Source organism: Emydura macquarii, unplaced genomic scaffold, assembly GCF_026122565.2.
Source record: "Emydura macquarii macquarii isolate MOO-44397 ecotype Brisbane River unplaced genomic scaffold, CSIRO-AGI_Emac_v2 contig_1230, whole genome shotgun sequence".
In the NCBI taxonomy this organism is placed as follows: domain Eukaryota; kingdom Metazoa; phylum Chordata; order Testudines; family Chelidae; genus Emydura; species Emydura macquarii.
Genome location: NW_027131367.1, coordinates 15,025,211 through 15,046,637, shown reverse-complemented (window position 1 = coordinate 15,046,637; position 21,427 = coordinate 15,025,211). Strand labels below are relative to the sequence as shown.

Sequence of the window (21,427 nt, the reverse complement as noted above, 5' to 3'; positions counted from 1 at the left end):
AGGACTTGCAAAAGCACTGGTATCTCAGAGGGGTGCCGAGAGCCAGCAAAGGCATTGTGATACAAAAGCTAAATAACAGAAGTGCCCTTGAATCACTGGAACCTTGGGACACAACCCCAGCAGTGTGGATTTTTGCATCAGACTGAAGTCACGTGAGCACAGCTGCTCCATCTTCTCAGACTAAGAACTGGGAAGTGCAGGTGCAAGAGAAAGACTCATATATTCATGAGCAAACACAGATGTTTTGAATTTTTCAATTAAACACCCACCTCCTACATTTAAAGTGCAGTTCTGCTCTGAAAAGTGAATGTGTAAAAATGACCCCTTCCTACTTTGCCAATCTGCTCTCTGGATGTATTCAGTCACACCTGCAAACTTCAATGCCTGAAATATGTTTTTATTGCTTTTAACGTCTCTTAGCCACGCAGAGTCAACACAGCTGCAGGAAAAGGAGCTGGAATTTATTCTGGCTGGTGCCTATCATCAAAACTGTTAACTTAGTATAAATTGCAGAATCTTTTTGGTTGGGGATGCATGAGGCAGACAGAAGCCAGCTTGACTCTCAGATCCCAGGGTGAATATGCAGAGCTGCCAGCTAGTAGAAAAACATCTTTTTGATTGTGAAGTGAGCAGATTGGAACTGCAGTCAATCACTATGGAGCCTCCTGATGCCATTTTTACACATTTTTCAAAGTAAATCATACTTTAACAATAATTAAAGAAGCCGTCTTGTGATCCATGGGAACAATGGAATAAGCCATTATTGCTGTTATATGTGGTGTTATCACTTTAAGAAAGAGCCCCTGGAGTGATTTGGCATCTGCCAGAAGCAGAGATGGAGCAGGGCCCAGAGCTATTCTGCATTTTAAATTCAGGTATCCCTTTCCTCTCTTGTCCTTCTCTTTGACTGTCTAGTTCAAGCATAAAGAGCTGCAGCATGTTTATTTCTAAAGCCGCATGAGATGCTGCACAAATACCTTCGCTCCAGTATCTCCCTGAAGAGGTGCATGTTTATATCTGAGCAGAAGACAACTCCAACGTCACAGCACTGTTCACAAGCTCTGGCAGTCAGGAGCATCACTGTACTCCACCAGTAAACTGTGTCTGCTGCTGACCTTGTATCTACAGCTTCCAGCCTGAACTGTGCCTTTGAATGCTTTGTGCTGCACTCCCATAGCATAACGGCCCTTGTTTGTCTTTTGTGTTCAGTTTGCATCTTTCAGTCACATCTAGGTCAGTCTCATCAGCACCCACACACTCCCCGTGAGACTAAGTCTGGTTACATTCACTAATGCATCAGATGGCTCCCCCGTTCCTCTGAAACTCTATTTATTTGGGCCATTATAGATGTTACACCAATAAATTTCAGGATTAACAAAGCTGTAAGGGGTAGAGCTGGTAAGAATTTCTTTCCCCTGCAGATAATTTCAGCTCTTCATTGAAAAACCAAAAACTTTTTATTCAGAAATTTTCAGTTGAGACCCTTAGTTTCTATTTGTGGAATCAAATCTAAATATTTTGCTTTAGCTCAGTTTGACATTAAACCATGTCCTCCTAAACCACCACAGAGCATCATGGGAGTTGTAGTGCAGGCGCTTTACATCTCCTTTCTTGATGAGTTGCCAGAGTGCATCATGGGAGATGTAGTCTGGCTGGGAAGCCCAGCCCATAGAGGAGAATGAGGGCACGAGGCACCCAAATTACAACTCCAGCACTGAGAGATTCCAAATAGAAATTTGGGAAGGGGGGTTAGGCAAAACAATTTTTTATTTTTTAAAAAAAATTAATAAATCAAGCTTTTGACTTTTTTCTGTGCAAAGGGTCTTCTTTCCATGAAGAATTTCAACTTTCCATTGAAAAATCAACACCCAAAAATTGAAAAAAAAAATCTGAATTCAAGACATGAGCATTTTCTGGTGGAAGACTGATCCTTAGATTTATGCTGATCCAATCAGAAACATAGCATATGACACACTATCCAATTTGAATCAAAACTACTCAGGTTTCAAATGTTAGATACTGACAACAAACTGCTTTTGACCCAGCTAGAGACAGTTCACCAAAGCTATTAGGCAAATAATTTCAAACAAAATTACTTCGGAGAAATGATAAACTGGTCATGGATAAATCCAGAACAGAGAAAGAGGAGAAAAATACCAAGCAAATTATTTACCCAGCTCTGTCCATTTATCTGCTTGTATTGTACTATCTGGACACCTGATCACATAGGGTTTTGCTACAGTGTTTCTTTCCTGCGGCTCTGAATTCCCATGGATTTTAATTGCAGCCACCTCTGGTTACAACCCAAGTAACTTATTGAATCATGTGTCTTCAGAGACTGGAAACTGGCATGTAGATCTGCTAATCCTGAGCTCATTTTTTGCTGTCTAAATCCTTCATCAGCCTCTCCCCCATGATGTTTTGTGATGACCCAAAACTGGCTAAACTGTGAGGAAGGAGACCATGGAACCCACTTTACCCACAAAGCAACGTCTTTGGCTTTTGCTGGCTCCAACTCAAGGTCCTGCCAAAGAATCCCATGCTCCTTCAGGGAAGAGGAGTATGAAAACAGAGAGCTGGGTCCAAGTATTAACACAGAGCCTGATGAACTCAGCGGTTCAGGCTGCCACAAATACCCTCCTGTGCCTACCTGAGAGGCACAAAGGAAAGAGGGTGTGCTGGTGAGGATAAGTGCTTCCCCCCCTCAAGCAATCAAACAAAGGGAGGGGAGGTTTGGGAGCACCAAAGATTGCCTATGTCAAGCAACCTACTAACCACAGCTGAATTAAAAAGTATCTGTAAACCGTTTCCTTTCAGGCAGCAAGATGTTTGCTTAACAGGCAGCTTGTTTGTGTGCAGCACATGCACATCAAATCCTCCCTCATCAACTATTGACATGTCTACAGGATTGTGCTTCTTCTTTACAGAGGCTGATTTGGTCCTTAGCATCATAATAATGTTAGAAACATCCTCAGACAGCCTGGAGTCCACCTCATCGTCAGGGGGCAAGGCAGACTCCCCCCCGGGAAGGCATATTAAAGCAGCATCGCGTTGGCGCTATCTTGTCTTTTAATTCACTCGGTACTGAATAGCACCTCCCTGTGACTGGCAAACACGAACCCCTGATGCAGATCATCGGTTCCAAGGTGCAGCCCACTTCAATTATCCTTTCATGGGAAGCTGTTGTCAAGACAGAAGTACATTCTGCCTTATACCAAGGGAGTAAGCTGCCATCCTGCTTTCACACTCTATCTGTGTAAACTGTAGGTATTTCTAAGGTGCCTCTCACCTTGATCTCTCAGGGCCTTGGTATTTATTGCCCCTTTATACTGCATGTCCCTTGCTATTATTTTTCCAGACAAGAAAGTGTGGCCCTGTCCACACCAGAAGAGTCAGTATCAGCAGTAGAACTACTTTCATGGTCAGTGCAGCTATACCAGTAGGATCTACCCTGTGAGGGCTAAAGAGAGCTGGATGGTCAGAGCAGGTTTTCATGACACGGTGCTCTGGACCCTATCGCTGCTAGCCTCCCAGCACTAGCTGGCTGCTGCTGGATTAGGGGTATTAATTTGTTCTAGCAAGGGAAAGAGAAAAATCATAGCTGGCCCAACCTCCCACCAGCCAGCTGTGGTATCTGGACAGGTTGCCACAAACTGACCTAGTCAATCAAAATACCATTTATTTAGCTAGTGTTATCATTTAATGGGACCTTCCCCGCAATATCACATGTTGCCTTAGTGCATGACAAAGGACAATCTCTTTACCTCAGGGCAGTCACGGTGTGTTACCTATTACACTACCTTGACCAGACCATAGGAAAGCTCAGACAGGTCAGCAAGCCTTTCAGTGAAGGCGCCCAGCTGTACACTTAATTCAAAGGGACATTGACAAAGCAGTGCTGCTCAGTCTTTGACCTCTGCTGTCTCCTCATCTTTATCTTTCTGCAAGTTTCATTAAGAAAAACAAACCAGGTGTTAAACTGCACAGAGGAGAGTCGTTGTGATGGGATCTCAGCTCTTGCAGGAAGGGGAAGTGGGGGGCGGGGGTTGGATCTTAGGGGGGGAGAGAAGCATGGGTGGAGATGGAGATTAGGGTGACTTTAAAAGGGAGGACACGGGTTCAGTACTTCTATTTCTGTTTGGTTGTTACTCATTGACACTTCAGGGAGCCTTTTATGGGGTAGAAATGGCATGAGAGCCAATCATTTCATAGTACTATCATTCCAGAGTGATAGAAATGCCTAGCAAAATCCTGAGCACCTTTCAGGATTCGACCCATCATGAGGAGATGAGATCTCATGTTATTTCTGTTCCATTTATGGCTTTGTGAGGCATAAAACCCCCAAGAGAAATAGAAGCACAAATGCAGAGGTATACAGCTTTATTGCACAGCCCTAGACACACACACTCTCTCTCTCTATTTATGTGATCATTTGTTGGAAGAAATTTCGTTTTAAGCAGGTGAGAATCCAAGCAGTGAAAAAGCAATGACCATATGGCTGAGTATAGCTGCAGGGGCAGATGGCTAGTATGGCAGATAAATGGCAGGGGTATTATATTTTTAAAGAGATGAAGGGACACACTTTCTGCTGCAGAACACAAGGAAATGTTGCACAATTATTGTCTGTTATTATCGCTTTCACAGCTCTTCTGTGTCCCAATATGTCAGACTGGAGCTGTTGAAAATTTTGAGACAAAACACTTTTTGTGGAAAGAGGCCCTTATCTAAACTGAGGTGTTGCAATGTATCTATTTTCACAAAACAAAGGATGCAATGGGACAGTTTCTCACAAGAGCATGGCATTTAGATCCAAAAAGCCCACCCAGACATTTTGACACAATTGTGTTTCATGAAAACCTTCAAAAAGTTTTTGTTTTCATTCCAATGTGGAATGAAACCTAATTTCAAAATCTCAAAAGTTTTTACAAAATGGAATTGTAATTCTGTCCAACTCCATCAGCCATCACCCCTCGGGCTGTTCACCTTTTGAGCAATGTGATTGCACCTCTACGCACCGCATTCTATGATCAACCTCTGCTGATTTTCCTGCGTGTATTCAAGAGAGGTGGGAAACGCTGGTGAGAATGAAGGAAACAATAAGCTTTTAATTTCCATTCCATTTCCTTCCATTCTAGATACAATTTTCTAATTCCAAAGGGGGATCCTGAATCTTGGCGTATACGGCTGTTTGGATGCAAGTTCCTCTTACAGAATTAGGAGTTGAAGGTCATGGCATGTGTCAATCAAAAGGTAATTTCTCCTGTATATATTCCATAAGGACTCTGTCCTAACTAGCCAGATTCTAAATTCATTTACACCACTGCAAGCATAGAGCCCCACACCTTTAAAAGCAAGGGGGGTCCTTTGGATGCATTATTCTTTGTACTGTGATGGGTTGCCATTAAGCATCACTGATCAACTCCCCTACAGCAAAACTGGCAGAAAGAAGAGATAAGATGTCACATAGTAACTGCGCCCAGAGAGTAGTTAGAGAGGCTGAGTGCATTAACTCATTCTACCTCAGCCATGCACTGAAAACTTTAAAACTCCTTTGTGTTGAAAAGACTCCATAGCAGGGAAGAGAGGGAGGGCTGAAGGGAAGGTCTCAGATGAAGAGTTTGGGACTAGGGGGGGTATCACAGCTGCTGTGTGAGACAGTCAGCTTTGCCATCGGATCATTTGAGAGTCCCTGAGGAGAGGAAATGGCCAAAGCTGTTCGTGCTTCTCTAAGAGAGGGCAGCACTACCTTACCCTGTTACCAGCCCTACTTCAAAGAAGAGGGTTTGCGTACTCTTCACACTATGAAAATAGCTGGCTCCGAATCACTAATTCAGAGCCAAATAGGAAACTGTCCTGCAAGGGCCCTGATATCTCCAACCACTCAAAGGAGCAACAGTATTACGGTTGCACCTGGAGGTTTCAATCAAAATTAGGGCCCCCATGGAGCAAAGTGCTGTACAAACACAAAGAAAGATAGACCCTGCCCTGGAGAGCTTGCAAGCCTCACAAAGGGTGGGACAAAGGAAAGAGAATTATCCCAGTGTTAGAGACAGGGAAGGGAGACACAGGAATCATAGAACGGTAGGGCTGGAAGCAACCTGAGAAGTCACCACATCCAGCCCCTTGCACGGAGTTTGTGGTGGAGCCAAACCAAGCTCTCCTGAGTCTCTGTGAAGTGTCTTAGGGCTTGTCTTCACTTACCCTGGAGATTCGGCGGCAGTCGACCAGAGTTACGCAAAAAACTTGTGTAACTCCCATTGACTTTTCTGCTTCTGTTCTGCGCGCCATCTTTACTGCACTGTGCCGACGGGAACCGCATTCCTGTCGACACAGCGCTACGCCACTTGAGAAAGTGGTCTTAATACGTCGATTTTGGGATTGACTGAGCGGGTCTTCTCTGGATCGACTGAGCGGTCAGTGAAGTCGATTTGACAGCAGCAAATTTGCCGCCGTCAGTGAAGACAGCCTTAGGCACAGGACCATCAGTGAGATTGGATCCACTGTCTGATGCACAAACTCTTCATCATCTGACAGCCTGGTGCGGGATGGGCCAGCCAGCTAAGGGGCATGGTCAGAGCCCCAGACAAACCTACCACCCACCCCAAGGACATGACACTATGCTGTCATTCAAGAGCACATGCTTCTCCCTGTTAAAGGGTCCACAGTCCACACTCCACAGCGCCTCCTTTGCTTCTCCCAGCTGCCTCGAGCATCTTACTTTGTGCAAGCCAGTAGGAGGTCTCGAACAAGCATGGGGTGACTGGGACAACCCAGCAACATGGGCCCTCAGCAGTAAGGGTAGGATCTTGGACTCCGTTGATAGACACAGGCAGCTCTCAGCCCCTGCTGCTGAAATCCACAAGAGTCTGAAAAGCACTACCTGTAGCCTGCTTCCGCCAAATGGACATCTACTTCTATGGGGCCGAAAGAGCAGTCGTAGGGGCCGTAAAGCAGGAGTGACAAACCTCTTGTAAATTTCAGCAGCTGGGAGCTAACAGCTACAGGGTTTAGGATCTTCTGGGTGCAAATAAGATAGCTCAGATGATCAGAGAAAGTAGCATAGAGCCTGTTGCCACGAGGGTACAATGTGGAATCCAGCCCCAAACAGCAGCGATTGAACATTGCTATCCCTGTGGGTCACTCAGTGGCCTGTGTGAAGTCAGGCTGATAGTGTCTGTCCAGTTCCCAGTCAGAGGCAGACGTAGCTGAACATGGCTTCCTCGAGGGCAGTCTCCAGAGACTTGGAGATGGAGCGTGAACTCCTGTCACCTCCCTAGCAATGGCCCTGTCAGTGGCAGGTTGAGGCTTGCTGCCCTCTTCTGTGGCTAGAAGACTTCAGCCTGCAGGGCTATTATGCTCACTAAGCTCACAAAGAAAGAATGGATCCACCGAATGGCTTTTACTCTCCAGCCTCATGTCCTAAGTGGCCCTTAAATAGTAGCCCCAGTACCACCGCATAGGAGTGCCAGCAGGCAGCCATCATTCAGAGGCAAGCAAGCTGTCAGAAGGAGCCCTGTGGTCTGAGAGGAAAGCCACGGAGACCAGCCTCTGTGTCTCTCTGAGCTCTGAGAAGACAGATTCCATCTGGTTTCAAAATTGGACAAGCTGGGCTGACGTTCCAGGCTCCCGGACGTGACTGGGGGAAGGAATGAAAACAAAGAAGCTTTCCATCTCAGTCAGCGAGGTCAGAGGCAGAGAAAAATTAGTCTTTTACCAGCCAACTGATGCCCTTCTATGTCAGCATTCTGTGACTCGGTCTCTTGGCTGCAACCCAGTACTGAAATGAGCCAAACTCCCTTTGGAGTGTCTACTATATATTGCAGAGACAGTGCTGCATATGGCTGATGGAGGTTATAGGCAAGAGGTCTCGGCGGGGACTCTCACATCACCATGTGGAACGAGCACATTTTCATCTCGCTGAACTTCAAATAAATTTAACCCCTTCATGCCCTGTGGCTCAGGAGCACCCAGTCAGTGCTTGTGCTGTAGGAAGCCCAGCTGTAGGCATGAAAGGGTTAATTACCTCTCCCCTCTGATGGCTGTACAGTAATTATAATAGCTGCGTGTTGAAAAGAGCTAATAATCCTTAATGGGGATCTTATATTTATAGCTAGCCTCTCATCCTAATGGATCTTAAAGCACTTTATTAACTGACTGTAAAAACGATATCTATTATGTAGAAGTCACTTCACCTACTGCAGAAGCACACCTAGTTCTGCAGTATGTCAACTGTTAAACAATGCACAGCAAGACTACACAATAGATTAGGACAGGCAGTGGAAAGAATACACTGCCTAAATTCTAACTGCATGGAGAATTTGAGGGATGCAGACTAATTTCCTGTGATGGAATTTGACCCAGACATCAAAGCTAACACCCCTAATCTTAAATAACTAATGCAGACAAAACATACCTAAGCATCTCATTGTGAGCACCCCTCCACCTCCTGATATCTGGAAAGGGACATTGTGTTTAAATAACCCATCATATAGTGACATCCCCAGACCTGGCCACAAGCTGTGAATTTAGACAGCTGTGTCAATAAAAGGAGATCTGGGGACAGTCCCTTGGGGATGCACTTGTTTGGTGCATCCGATTTCTGCTGTATGTCATGTTTTCCGCCACATACAGTGACAAATCTCATTTGGCAGATCCAGCATCCCACCACTTTCCCACGGATGAAGACCACAGTGATACTGCCTCCTATCCACTCCCTCTTTCTCATCCTGAAATCAACTGTACTGCACGACACTAACACAACAAGCTGAAAGGGTCCATTTAGCTCTGCTTGGCTGAGAAGGACCAATGAAGGAAAGAGACCTGATCCCATCAACCAGATAACGTCCCTGATCAGGGAGGTGAGCCAGGGTCCAGAGCAACAGTTGTGGTGGTCAACCTACCAGCTCAAAGCATCCATCCACGACTGACAAGCTGCCCTGTATCCTGAGATCATCATCAACACAAGGTGCCCATCTTTACTATTCTCTTTCTTCTCTCCCTTCTGTGTCTGTTTTGTCAAAAGCAGGAAAGTGACTGTCATTCCCAACTCAAACTCAAACAAAACTAATCCTTTCTTTCCCACCGAGAAGGGCTGTTTGACAGAATAAGAGATGTTAACCAATATTCACTCTCTTTAAAAAGAAAGACTGATAGGTTTTGATTTAGTTTGTTTGCATACTTACTCAATTTCTATGCTTTGACATGAATTTCCTAGTGTATGTTTGTCATGGTATTAAGAAGGCTGAGATCTCTGTATACCAAACTCTAAACTTTGTACAAAACTGTTTAAAGTTAGATAGCGACAAGGTCACATTAACACCTTTGATTCTTTAGGCCCATTTATTCCATCTATATTATTTGAACAGTAGCATACAATCTAACTAGTTTTAAGATGGAGCTTGATAAAATGTATAGATAGGATTATATGACCGGGATGCTGGCAATAAAAGAGGCCTGGACTTGAGGATTCAGGAGGTCACTTCCAGTTCTATGTCCTAAAACTACCATATTAGAACAGACGTATGATCCATCTATTACAATATTGTGTCTCTGGCAATGGCCAATGCTTGTTGCTTCAGGGGATGACATACATCCCCCACATTGCACCTGGCTGTGTTGTACTAAACTCTAGGGAGAATTCCTCTCACAATCTCTGTTGATGATTACTAATTTATGCCCTGATGTATGAGAATCAAAAGCCTTTTTTAATTTTAACCTAGCTAGAGCAACTTCAGGTGATATTCTGATCCATAGCTAATCACTTTTAAAACTTACTGTTTACCTCTGATAACACCCTGAAGCAGCAAGCTCCACCACCTAATTATACATTGCAACTGAAAACGAGAGAGAGACAGCACCTGAAAAGGCCAAAATCCTCATGCCAAAGAAGACAGATGGAATTCTAATAATTACCCTAATCAACCATAGTTTGAGCTTGCAATTATCTCAGACCATTACATGATATTTTTTGTTTTAAATCAAAAACTCTGCCCAGAGACAACTTTTCCCATTATATCAGTGTATATGCAATGTACCCAGCCATTTGATGGTGTCCTCATCAGCCAAGTGGAGAGCTGGTAGCCGATCATCAAAATAAGCCACTGTGGGCACACATCAAGGATATGTGACAGTCTGAAGTTGACTGCAGCTTCACCATAGGTCATTACAAAAACCCAGTTAAAAAAAGATGGGCCACACTGTTGCCCTGTCCTGTTCGAAACCAGTTCAGAGATAACCACGGGTGTCGTGGCAGATCAAAACCTTGTGGGCAGATGGTTGGGTCAGCGAAGAGAGAGTGATTAATGACTACCATCGCTGATGCCTTGTTGCACCAAGCAGATTCCACTGTCATGTCCTGTGGCACCAGCAGCATAAATGACCACCCCCAAACTCATCTGTCTTCTAGACTTTCTCCAATGGTAGAACAAAAGACAAAAACAGACTCTGGGGGGGCAGGCGGGTGGGCGGAGGACAAACATTTTAAGCTACAAGAGGGAAAATAAAGAATCTCGAGTCTAGGATTGTTCCCCGTGTCTTCTATATGCAAAATTTTGATAGTCTGATTTCTTTTTTTATCCTGACTTTTATTTGCAGAACCAATTCTTTCCATGGCTGTTTCAAGACAAAGGAAACTCCCTGTGTTTATTCCACAGCTGAGGATTAGGATAAAATAACTTGCATTTCAGAAGGTGTTTTTTTAAAAAGCAACAAAGACCCTGCTGCTTCACATCATCAAGGGTAAAATTCATCTAAAGACTGATTATTGGCACACTGATCAAACGCGTGGTTCTTAGTGAGAACCTCCTAGAAGATGATACCATAAAGTCAACAGGGTTAACTTGGGAACTGAGAGTCTGTTTTTCTGCTTCCTTTCCTCTGCTTCCTTTCCGGTTTGATTTGCTGTTCAGATGGTTCTGAAGTTAAGAAGAGTCAGAAGCATTTTCTGACACTTCCTCCAGCTACTTCATTGCACCCCCTCTGCCTTCAGCATCTCCCAGGCAGACTTTCACCTGGCACCTAACAGAGGTGTGTGACTGGGATGGCGATAGTTACACGGGAGAAGCGCACAGTCCCAAATCCTACTATTATGCTCCAGAATTTAAATTTGAGTTGAGATTTTCAAAGTTGCCTTGGTGAAATGGATAGCCAGGTAGAAATGGGTGTGCAAATCTCTCAGGAGGCTTTTAAAAAAACCTCAGCCTAGATTTCTATGCCAAGTATTGTATTTTAATTAAATACTGGGGTTAAATCCTGACCTCACTGATGTCAATGGGATTTTTATTATATACTTCAATGGGGCCAGGATTTCACCTCAATACTTTACATAAAACCAACATGGGGTCCCATCCTGCAACCCTTACTGATGTGGGTAATTACAGTGGCCCTAATACTGCAAACACTTAAGCACATCCATACATTTACTCACGAGAGTATCCCCATTGAACACAGAGGCTACTTACATAAATAAAAGTTACGCATGTGCATAAGTGTCTGCAGGATTGGGGCCCAAGAGAATGACTATGTGAGTCAGGATTGCTCATGTGAGTAAGGATTGTGGGATCAACCCCTTGTTATCGTACAGACATGTATGGCATGTGTGTAATGGGCACACCTGAATAAATACAACAGTCATTTTATTTATAAAGCAACATGGACCCCAGTGTGTTGGAGGCAGGGGTGCTGCTCAGTCGAAATACAATAGTGAGCGTCTCTAAAGGGCCCATTAAAAACAGGAACTTTAATGAATAAACATGGAGAAAAGCACCTGGAGCCTTACTCTGCACTCCTCGCTCAGGCAAAAAACCCACTGAAGTCCATGGGAATTAATGGTGCTCAGCACTTCTCCAGATTAGGTTCTAGGGGCCTGGTTCAACCTCCCACACTTCAGCATGTGCTTGAGCATTTTACTGAATCAGGGCTTAGATGAGTAAATAAACAAACCCAACATTGTTAGACGATCTTAAAGGACACAAACCTCATTATACCAGGCCCAGCAGTAACACGTACAGCTGATCACAAATCCTCTGTCAGAATGACTTTTCCATCAAGAAAAAGAATCAAAATGGCAGCTCCCTAGCAGCCTACCTGGAAGGCACTTGCCATCAAGCTCAAAAGTTTTCCAGGCATGCAGCCAAAAAAAAATTTCCCTTTCAGTTCTCTCAAAATCATCATCAGGAGTTCCCAAATGACTGACAGCCCATACTCAAAGAGCAGTTATTGCTGTCAAAAAGTAATGGGTCACTGTCAAACAGAGCGAGTGTCTCTAGTGGGTACCCACAGGAGTCAGTCCTGAGTTCGGTGCTATTCCATATTTTCATTAATGACTTGGATAATGGAGTTGATAGTATGCTTATAAAAAGCTGTGGATGATACCAAGCTGGGAGGGGTTGCCAGCATTTTGGAGGACAGGATTAGAATTAAAAAAGAAGACCTTGGCAAATTGGCCTGAAATCAACAAGATGAGTTTCATCAAAGACAGGTGCAAACTACATTTAGGAAGGAAAAAAAGCCCAACAAATTCCCAGCTACAAAATGGGGAATGACTGGCGAGATGGTAGTACTGGTGAAAAGAGTCTGGGGGTTCTAATGGATCACAAGTTGAATATGAGTGAACAGTTTTAGTTGCAAAGAAGGCTAATGTCATTCTGGGGTGCATTAATATTGTAAATAAGACAAGGGAGGTAATTGTACCACTCTACTTGGCACTGGTGAGGCCTCAGCTGGAGTGTGGAGTCCTTCCGTAGGCACCACACCTTAGCAAAGATGTGAGCAAACAGGAGAGAGTCGAGAGAAGAGGGAAAAAAGGGATAAAAGGTTTAGAAAACCTGACCTTTGAGGAGAGGGGTTAAAAATCTGGCATGTTTAGTCTTGAGAAGAGACAGAGGGGAGCTGATAACAGGCTTCAAATATGTTAAGGGTTGTTATAAAGAGGACGGAGATGAATTATTGTCCTACCTTCAGTGGACATGGAGTAGTAGTAATGTGCTTAATCTGCAGCAAGGGAGATTTAGGATGAATATTAGGAAAAACTTACTATAAGGGTAGCTAAGCACTTGACAGGCTTCCAAGAGAGGCCATGAAACGCCCATCACGGGAGGTTTTTGAGAACAAGTTGGACAAACACCTGTCAGGGATGGTCTAGGTTTACTTGGTTCTGAGGTTTACTCAGCACAAGGGACTGAACTCTATGATGACCTCTTGGGGTCCTTTCAAGCCCTACATTTCTATGGTTCTGTGAAGGGGGAGATTGCTGGGATGCCATCTTGCCTAGGATACCCCTTACGAGTTTCAGGCCAGTGACATTAGCACACCTCTTTGCACTTGGCTTCAGATAATCATTTTGCACTTACTGTTGCAACTAGTGGTATTTCACTGGGATCTGTAATGCATGTTAATTGAATCTCTATTGCGGCTTGATAAAGCTGTAATAAGATATGTATCCATTTCTGTTATTGTCAACCCTCTTCAGATTAAAAAGATGCTCTTAATAATCCATTACTCCTCAAGCAGCATACAGTCCCTCTCCCTGAACTCTAAATGAACTGCAGAAGTCATACCACAAGACCTGATTCTGGCCCTGCAGACACTAGTGCAAAACAGGGGTCGCTCCAAGCTCAGCAGAATTACCCTGTTGCAAAACCAGCATAAGCAAGTTCAGAATCAAGCCCCAGTTTTTGAAAGGGTCCAAGTTCAGCCTCCCTTTGAGTTACCGTGTTCTATGCCCTGTAATTTTGCAGGGGCAAATAGCTGTTGGTGTTGCCATAGCAGCACTCTGATTTCCAGGCACAGTCGCTTGGTTAGATAGTTAGGAACCAGGTACCATGGGGATGGGCACAGTATAAGAACCTGAATAGAAGAGAATATCTGAGCCCTATGAAATGCATCCCTGAAATATTTGTGCCTGAAAAGACATGGGTACAAAAAAATCAGAGGCCACTTCTGATAATCAGGCCTTCACCAAAGAGTTTCATTCATACCCTGGCTTTTGTTTTGTCTGTACACATCGCAACAGCTAGAGCCTTCAGACAAGAAATAAATAGGGAGACAACCAAGTTCACAATCAATACACTAGAAAGAAATCAACAGTTGACAGAGATTGGGGGCTTAATTCTACTCTGAATTACATGACAAAGCCAAAGTAAGCTTATTGACTTCAGTGGGTTTACATGGCTGTAATTGACAGCAACATTTGGCCCTGGGTCTCTGAGTTCCTTTCAAGTAGTTCTTTCTCCACCATCAACCACCAGAAAGCTGAATGAAAAGTAAGTACTAATTTGAGCCAGCAGGGACTCATTTCTGATCTGCAGTTCCTCCAAGAGCTCTACAACCGATGGAGAAAACCAATGGCAAGTCCCAACCAATGGAGAAAAACTTTATGTTGGATTCTTTACTGAACTTTCTAATTAAGAGATAGTTCTGTAGCTCTGGCTAGTAAAGTTAAGACCCAGAACTTCACATTAAGGGATCCAGGGACACAAGAGTGGATAACAATTGACAATTCCCCAGAGTCAACAATCACTGCTTCTCCCAGATACAGGAGAGGGGAGCAAACGTTCATCTCTTCCTACCTGCAGCTGCGAGAAAATTAGACTCTTACAATACAAACCACCCAACAGATTGTGGGTGAAGTTTGTCCCTATACAAAGAGCCCATGGAAGATTCACTACTTAAGCCCAAGGGTTGGATGGTGACCCAGCACTAGTGTAAATCAGGACTAACTCCACTGAAGTCAAGACAGTTAACACCAGTTCAAAATGGTGTTAGCAAGATGAGGCCCAAGACTCATGACTGAGCACCTTCCCCTCACTTCATCTGCTAAAATCTTTGAAGTGACCCACTTCAGAGAAGGGCTGTGCCATGGGCTTCCGCAAAATGGTCCTGCGGTGGGTCTGATGAATTTATTGTACCAAATTCTTCTCTCAGGTATAATGGTGTGAATCAGAGATCATTTCATCCAAGTCAGGGAACTCCCTCTGGATCTACAATGATGTAACCAAGAATAGAATTTGGTCCAGAGAACAAACTCCCTAGGTAGAGGTGTATTGCAGAAAGGGAAGGAAGGGGATGGACTTGAGTTTCTCTCACCCTGAAGATGAAGCAGTGAACATCAGATCTTTACCATACAGTCAGTCAATTACAGCCACCCCAGGAGCTTATGGGAGATGTAAGTGGTACATGGCCAGCTGCCTAGAGGTGAATTTCTTTTACCACCGAACAGACTTGTTTTCAGCTTTGCTGGTTGTAGGATGAGGGACTCTTCACATCACCTCTGCACTTCTCCAACCCCAGGGCTGTGAAGGACGGTGGCAAAGAAGAATCCCCAGCTATCAACTCAGTAGATCCACACTGCAAAAGAAGGCTTGTTCTTAACTCTTCTTAGCTGACACACGTTAGCTAACTCGGGTTAGATAGCAGTGAAGACATGGCAACTCTGCTTTTAACTCAGGTTAGCGGCTCAAGTTCAAGCCTATAGGGGAGCCTGGGGTTAAACTCGAGCCGCTAACCCAAGCTGCCATGTCTTCACTGTGTAGACAGACCCACGGGTGAACTGCTGAGGCGGCACAAAGCAGCCTTATTGTGTCTAAGGAGCTGACCCAAGAGTCTAGGCAGCTTGTGATCAGAGTAGGAAGCTGGGATGGCTAAGGCTGCTAGTTTGTTGAATGAGGGACCCTGTTGGAACTTGCCTGTGTTTAAATATAACACCTTCCGCTGCTTTGCCTGGTAGCTGCATCCTGAGTGGGATAAGGTGCTTGGAACAAGAGTCCTGCTGTCACGTGACAAGGGTCAATGTACCCTGACTCTAGTGGGGATTGTGAGGAAGGCCACTCCATGGCTAGTGACCACATGTCAGGTTGCCTCCCTTTTCCTACAGGTGGGTGTGAGCGTGTCTTCAGTGAAACGTGCAAGACTGAAGGGGAAGGCACTGATCTCCCAGCTTTCTATTTGCTCAGGCTACAACCAGACAAGTAAACACTAATCCCATGGAGAACAGACTTAAAGGAGTTCACGATGGGAACAATTAGGGCGAGGGTGGGGAGAAATAAGAACTCCTTTGTACTGTATCCGCCAGGGAGAAAACCAAGACAAGTGCCAAAGGCAGCATTACATATTCATCTCTTTTGAAGTCAACTAAGCAGTTTGCAAGCACCAGCAGAGTTTTGGAAGCCATCTTCCTAGCCCCCCCATACAAATGCATCTAACATGACTACATCTTCAACTGACCCAAGAGAATGATTGGAGGAGGTACAAGGAGCTGTAGAAGAGACTTAATCCATCTGCACCTTAGCAACTCCATCCCAAGGTCAGACTCTCCTCGGCCATAGATGGGCTGGCACGCAGAACCCCTTTTTAATAAGCTCGCCAAGGGAGGAAGATTTGTTTTATCATTTTACAATGCAGACATGTGCGACAAAGGGACATTATTTGTATTTTCTCTCTTGCTTGGCTTCAGAGCACAAGGATTCAAATGCTGGAAACGCTTGGAGGGAAAAATCCAAAGTGAAGCTCAGCAGAGAAAGGACAACGGGCCAGATTCAGTGCAGATGTTGCAAGGAGATGCAGTTGATGTTTCCCTGCACCTGCTAATCCCCAGGGGACCTAGTGGGGGTTCAAGGCAGGGGAGTGTCAGTGTTAACCACCGCCTCAGTCTATGGTACTACAGTATCACTGCCTCCTGCATGGTTTTCTGCTGTATAGAGGTAGCTTTAGATTTCACCAGGGGACCAGATTCTCAGATGTGGGGGGAGTTTTAGTCCAAGGCCCCCTCAGTGAATTAATCTGGGGGGTGATGTGTTTGTCATGTCCGCTGGGAGAGAGTAGAGGACTCTCTCCTTTGCTCTGGGGCTATCTTCTGGCCTGACCAAATGTATCTTGGCTACCCCAGGCTCTGGATTGGGCCATCTCTCTTGAAAACTTCTCCTTTACTTGCCCTTTCATTTGGACCCAAAGTACTTAACAGTCCAGAGGTAAACTGGAACAAACAGCAGCTGTTTTTGATTCAGAGCTAAATTCAACTCCATGAGCAAGCTGGAGCATTCTCGGTGATGGACTTCAGAGGGGTCCAGAAGAACATTACTTGCTGAATGAAGTCTAAGTGACAACACCTTCAAATATAACGCGCACTGTCAAAACAAACTCATTAGCTGATCAGTGGTCATGAGGGTGGGACATTCCTACTGAGCAAATCCCCATTGGCCCTTTCACAGGGATGAGAGAATCATAGAAAATTAGGGTTAGAAGGGATCTCAGGAGGTCTAGTCCAATCCCCTGCTCAAAGCAGGACCAACCCCAACTAAATCAATCCAGCCAGGGCTTTGTCAAGCCAGGCCTTAAAAACCTTTAAGGATGGAGATTCCGCCACCTCCCTAGGTAACCCATTCCAGTGCTTTACCACCCTCCTAGTAAAGAAGCTTTTCCTAATATCCAACCTAGACCTCCCCCACTGCAACTTGAGACCATTGCTCCTTGGTCTGTCACCTGACACCACTCAGAACAGCCTAGTTCCATGCTCTCTGGAACCCCCCTTCAGGGGGTTGAAGGCTACTATCAAGCCCCTCTCATTCTTCTCTTCTGCAGATTAAATAAGCCCAGTTCCCTCAGCCTCTCCTCATAAGCCATGTGCATCAGCCCTCTAATCATTTTTGTTGCCTTCCACTGGACTTGTTCCAAATTGTCCACATCCTGGGGGGCCCAAAACTGGACACAATGCTCCAGATGTGGCCTCACCAGTGCCAAATAGAGGGGAATAATCACTTCCCTTGATCTGCTGGCAATGCTCCTACTAATGCAGCCCAATATGCCATTAGCCTTCTTGGCAAGAAGGGCACACTGTTGACTCATATCCATCTTCTTGTCCACTGTAACTCCATGTATCCCATAGGGCAGCACTGTCTATCCACCTGGCCCCTGGTCTGAAGCAATTCATGCACTCTTTCCTTGAGCAAACCTCCACTTATGTCACCAATAGCATTTAATAAATCAGGGCTGCTGAAGAATGCACAGCTACCTAGTACCCTTGACACACACTCATCCCACTAGTTAGTGGTACATTGTAAGCTTTGCTGGACCCATAGGCAAAGAGTATGAAGCAAAGTCAGCCTCGGCAGTATGGGAACACACCAGTTATTGGCTAACCAAGTAAGCACATCCCTGACCAGAGAGGATGGTACAAGAACACCCAGAGTTCTCAAGTCACTACATGAACAAATCCTCACGGGATGGTACAGGAACACACCAACTCCTAGTAAGATAAGGATGGGTTGACATGATAATGGCTGAGGATGTTTTGTTTGAACTAGCAGGTACAAGATATAAAGGGTTCTAGCAAACAACATCTGGAGCACAATACGGCACTTGTTTGTATCGATGTAGGAGAGAAGTCACAGCAGGGGCACCTTTGTATCAGCTGAGGCAGCAGCATCCTGTTATGCTGACTGAGCTTTACCTGCCATGGGCTCACATGGGCTAGTGTCCCTGTGAGCCATTGGACAGGGTGCTTTGGGGACAATACACCTGGCCGAGCACCTTCGCCACCGAACTAAGCCTGTGGGCTCTTTATGAACAGCATCGAGGTCTGCTGAATCCACGTGCTGCTCTCCCTGCCAGTGCAGCTCACACTGGAGCTCCAAGAATAGCAGCACTAGCAGCATTACCTCCACTGACACACACCATCCTCAATCCCCTCTCCCCCCGGTCAGCTGTCCCATCGGACTGGTGCCTGCAGGCTATCTATCCCCCTACATTTCTGCTGTGCTGCAGTCCCATCTCTTGGCCCCTTGGTCCATTATGGGAGGTGAGAAGGGGCAACAAGGACTCACCTAGGTAAGGGGGTGAATGGTGGATCAGGGCAGGAGGCAGCCAGAGGTGGGAGGTGTCAGGAATACCCAGGGGTGAGGAAGAGACAGACTGGGTTACATCCCTTCAGTCCTAGGACTTGCCCTTATGCAATATTTCTCCCAATGAGCTTCTCCATCTGAATTAGAACCCTTTGCCTATCCCCAGTCCATCCTCCAGTGAGTACTTTTATGGGTACTAAAACTTAACACACACAGAGCTGACCCCCTCGTTTCCCATTGTAGTGTTTCCTTCTAGGAGAAAAAAAATAAAATGGCAAGAACATCACTGTTCACATTTCCACTTCCTGGAGACCAAACATGCTTACACCTGCAAAGTCTTCCACAGTTCTGAGCCAGAGGCTCAGGTGGTGTAAGCTGGCACAGTCAATGGAGCTACACCAGTGTATATCAATAGAGGATCTAGCCCCTTGCAGTCAGATCACCCAGCTGCTATTTACATCAGTTGCCATTACAACACCTGCTCCAGACACTGCTAGAGCTCTGCGGTTTACATCCCCTCCATACATTGCCCACACGTCGTCATGTTCTTGAGGGAGCTTTGCAAAAATGTAAATCTCCATCTGATTTCCTCCCTCTCTGCCCTCCTTGTTTGTGGATCTTTTAATGACAAATAGCTGTGATATTAACAGAGGAATGGAAGAAATCGAGCAGCCCCTACTCTTAGCATTTCAACCAGTTCCAGAAACACAGGCCAGTGAGCCAGTAGAGAACAATTAGACATGGGTAGGTCTGTCATACTCCAGCAGGAAGCAGCAACAGAGACATTGACTAGTGCACTACCACTTCCCCAGACTCATCATCCAAGAGGTGACATTTATTCCCATACTAGTCACAAGGTGCAAAACCAGCACAAGCTCTCATTTAAAATAGTTTTGAAAACAGTTAAAATGTCAGTTACCTTCAGTTCTGATGGTGAAGGGAGAGTCTCCCAGTCTTTTGGCTGAAAACTGGCCTCCCAAAGACGTCATTAAGAAGCATAGGGTGAAAAATCCAATGCCCAGTACAAATATCCTGATGGAGGAGAAAGGAAAGATAAGGAGAGATACGGTCAATAATGGCTTCCCTGCTAGGCAGGATGCCCTGCCAATTACTAGTAAGACATGGTTCTCTTCACCGACAGGCCCACAAGTCCTGTAGGATTCTCAGCAAAACCATCTCCACCCAACACCCCCTCTAAAGCTCACTTGTACTGATTTTTCTTACCGAAAATTCTCTCTGTTGCCTGAGAGGGGAAAAGGACTTTGAGAGGTGGGGGCGGAGGTTGGGGAAGGGGCAGAGGGGAGATCATGCCGAGTCCCTGGACTCTAACCCTGAGCAATTAATTCTTAATCCTGGCCTTCTTGGCCATTCCAGGAGGGCTGGCCATGTGTTGATCTATTCTACAACAGCAAATACCATGCCGGATCAGACCTACGGCCCATCTAGTCCAGCAGCCAACCAGGCTTAAACATGAGCTAGGCACTGAGCAGCTGATTGCTGTCAGGACTTAAGTGGCTTGTGCATGCCACCCAGCAGAAGTTTTGGTTCCTAGGGGATTTTAATGGCAGAAACAAAGGCATCAAGGGAATTTAGATGCCTACTGGGTTAGCTGGTAGCTGAGTGGGGGTTCTGAGAATCTAGATTTTGAATTTAGGCACTTAAAGTAAGAGTGAGCTATTTAAATCTCTTTGTTGATCGAGCCCTTTGTTATCGGCTTATGCCCTGAAGCATGAGGGCTGCTATCCCTGGTAGATATTTTGGCTTTTTAATGACTTTGTGGATGCTCTCATTAGCCATCCTCTATTGAATCCAGCTATGGCCTCAGTGATATCTTGTGGCAATGAGTTCCACGGGGTGATTATGGGTTGTGTTTGATCACTCTTAAAAGTATTGCCTTGTAATTTCATTGGCTGTCCCTTTGTCCCATTTTACATGTCCACTGTTATTCACACTTGCTCTCCTCCCTAAGAGAATCTGTCTAGCCAATACAATCGGAGTTAGCTGTCAACCGGTAAACTAGAGGTGAAAGGCTTCACATTCCTCTGCACCGGCGGTGAGCTGGATACCACAGCGAAGCAGTTGGCTCGGAGCCGGCTCGGGGCTCCGTGAGCCAGGCTTTCAGACGTATTTTCTGGAGGTCTGAAGGCTGTGTGATCTGTTCTCTTACTTATGAAGAGCTTCTCCCCCACGCTTTAGGCAGTGGGGGGGTCAGCTAGCGGGAAAGCCTTCCCGCCGGAGTGCATGGCTTGAAGCCATGACACCAGAGCATACCTGCTCCTGGTAAGAAACTAAGCTAGACTATCTTCAAGTGTCTAACTACCACTACAGCAGTTACTAATCTAACTAACGCAAAAAATCCTCATTTTAAGGGTTAAACACGGGGAATAAAACACTTGCAGTGGAAGCGCAGGCAGTTCCAGTAACTGCCACGGGCAGAAAGAAGGAACTGAGGGGCTGTAGGGTCAGCAGTGCCTCATATACCGTGGCATGCGTGCGGGACTCCAGGGGGCACCAGAGCCGGCCCTACGGGATCTGCTAAGGGGAAAAACGTTCCAGTAGCCGTGCACGGAGGCGTGTACGCACTTGTAGTGGAA

The 21,427-nt window shown here is 45.4% G+C and overlaps 1 protein-coding gene and 1 long non-coding RNA gene across 2 annotated transcripts in view; both read right to left on the bottom strand.

Moving 5' to 3' along the window:
- Nucleotides 1-21,427, bottom strand: part of MGAT5B (alpha-1,6-mannosylglycoprotein 6-beta-N-acetylglucosaminyltransferase B) — a 153,667-nt gene that overhangs the window by 123,102 nt on the left and 9,138 nt on the right. Inside the window, exon 2 of the mRNA XM_067547635.1 lies at nucleotides 19,753-19,865. Within this exon, the coding sequence (XP_067403736.1) occupies nucleotides 19,753-19,865 (113 nt within the window). The remainder of the gene's footprint in view (nucleotides 1-19,752; nucleotides 19,866-21,427) is intronic.
- LOC137152748 (uncharacterized) lies at nucleotides 4,903-8,985 on the bottom strand. Its single transcript, XR_010919591.1, has 2 exons — nucleotides 8,901-8,985; nucleotides 4,903-5,075 (listed from the first exon to the last, which is right to left on the bottom strand). It is a non-coding gene; the product is annotated as an uncharacterized lncRNA (long non-coding RNA).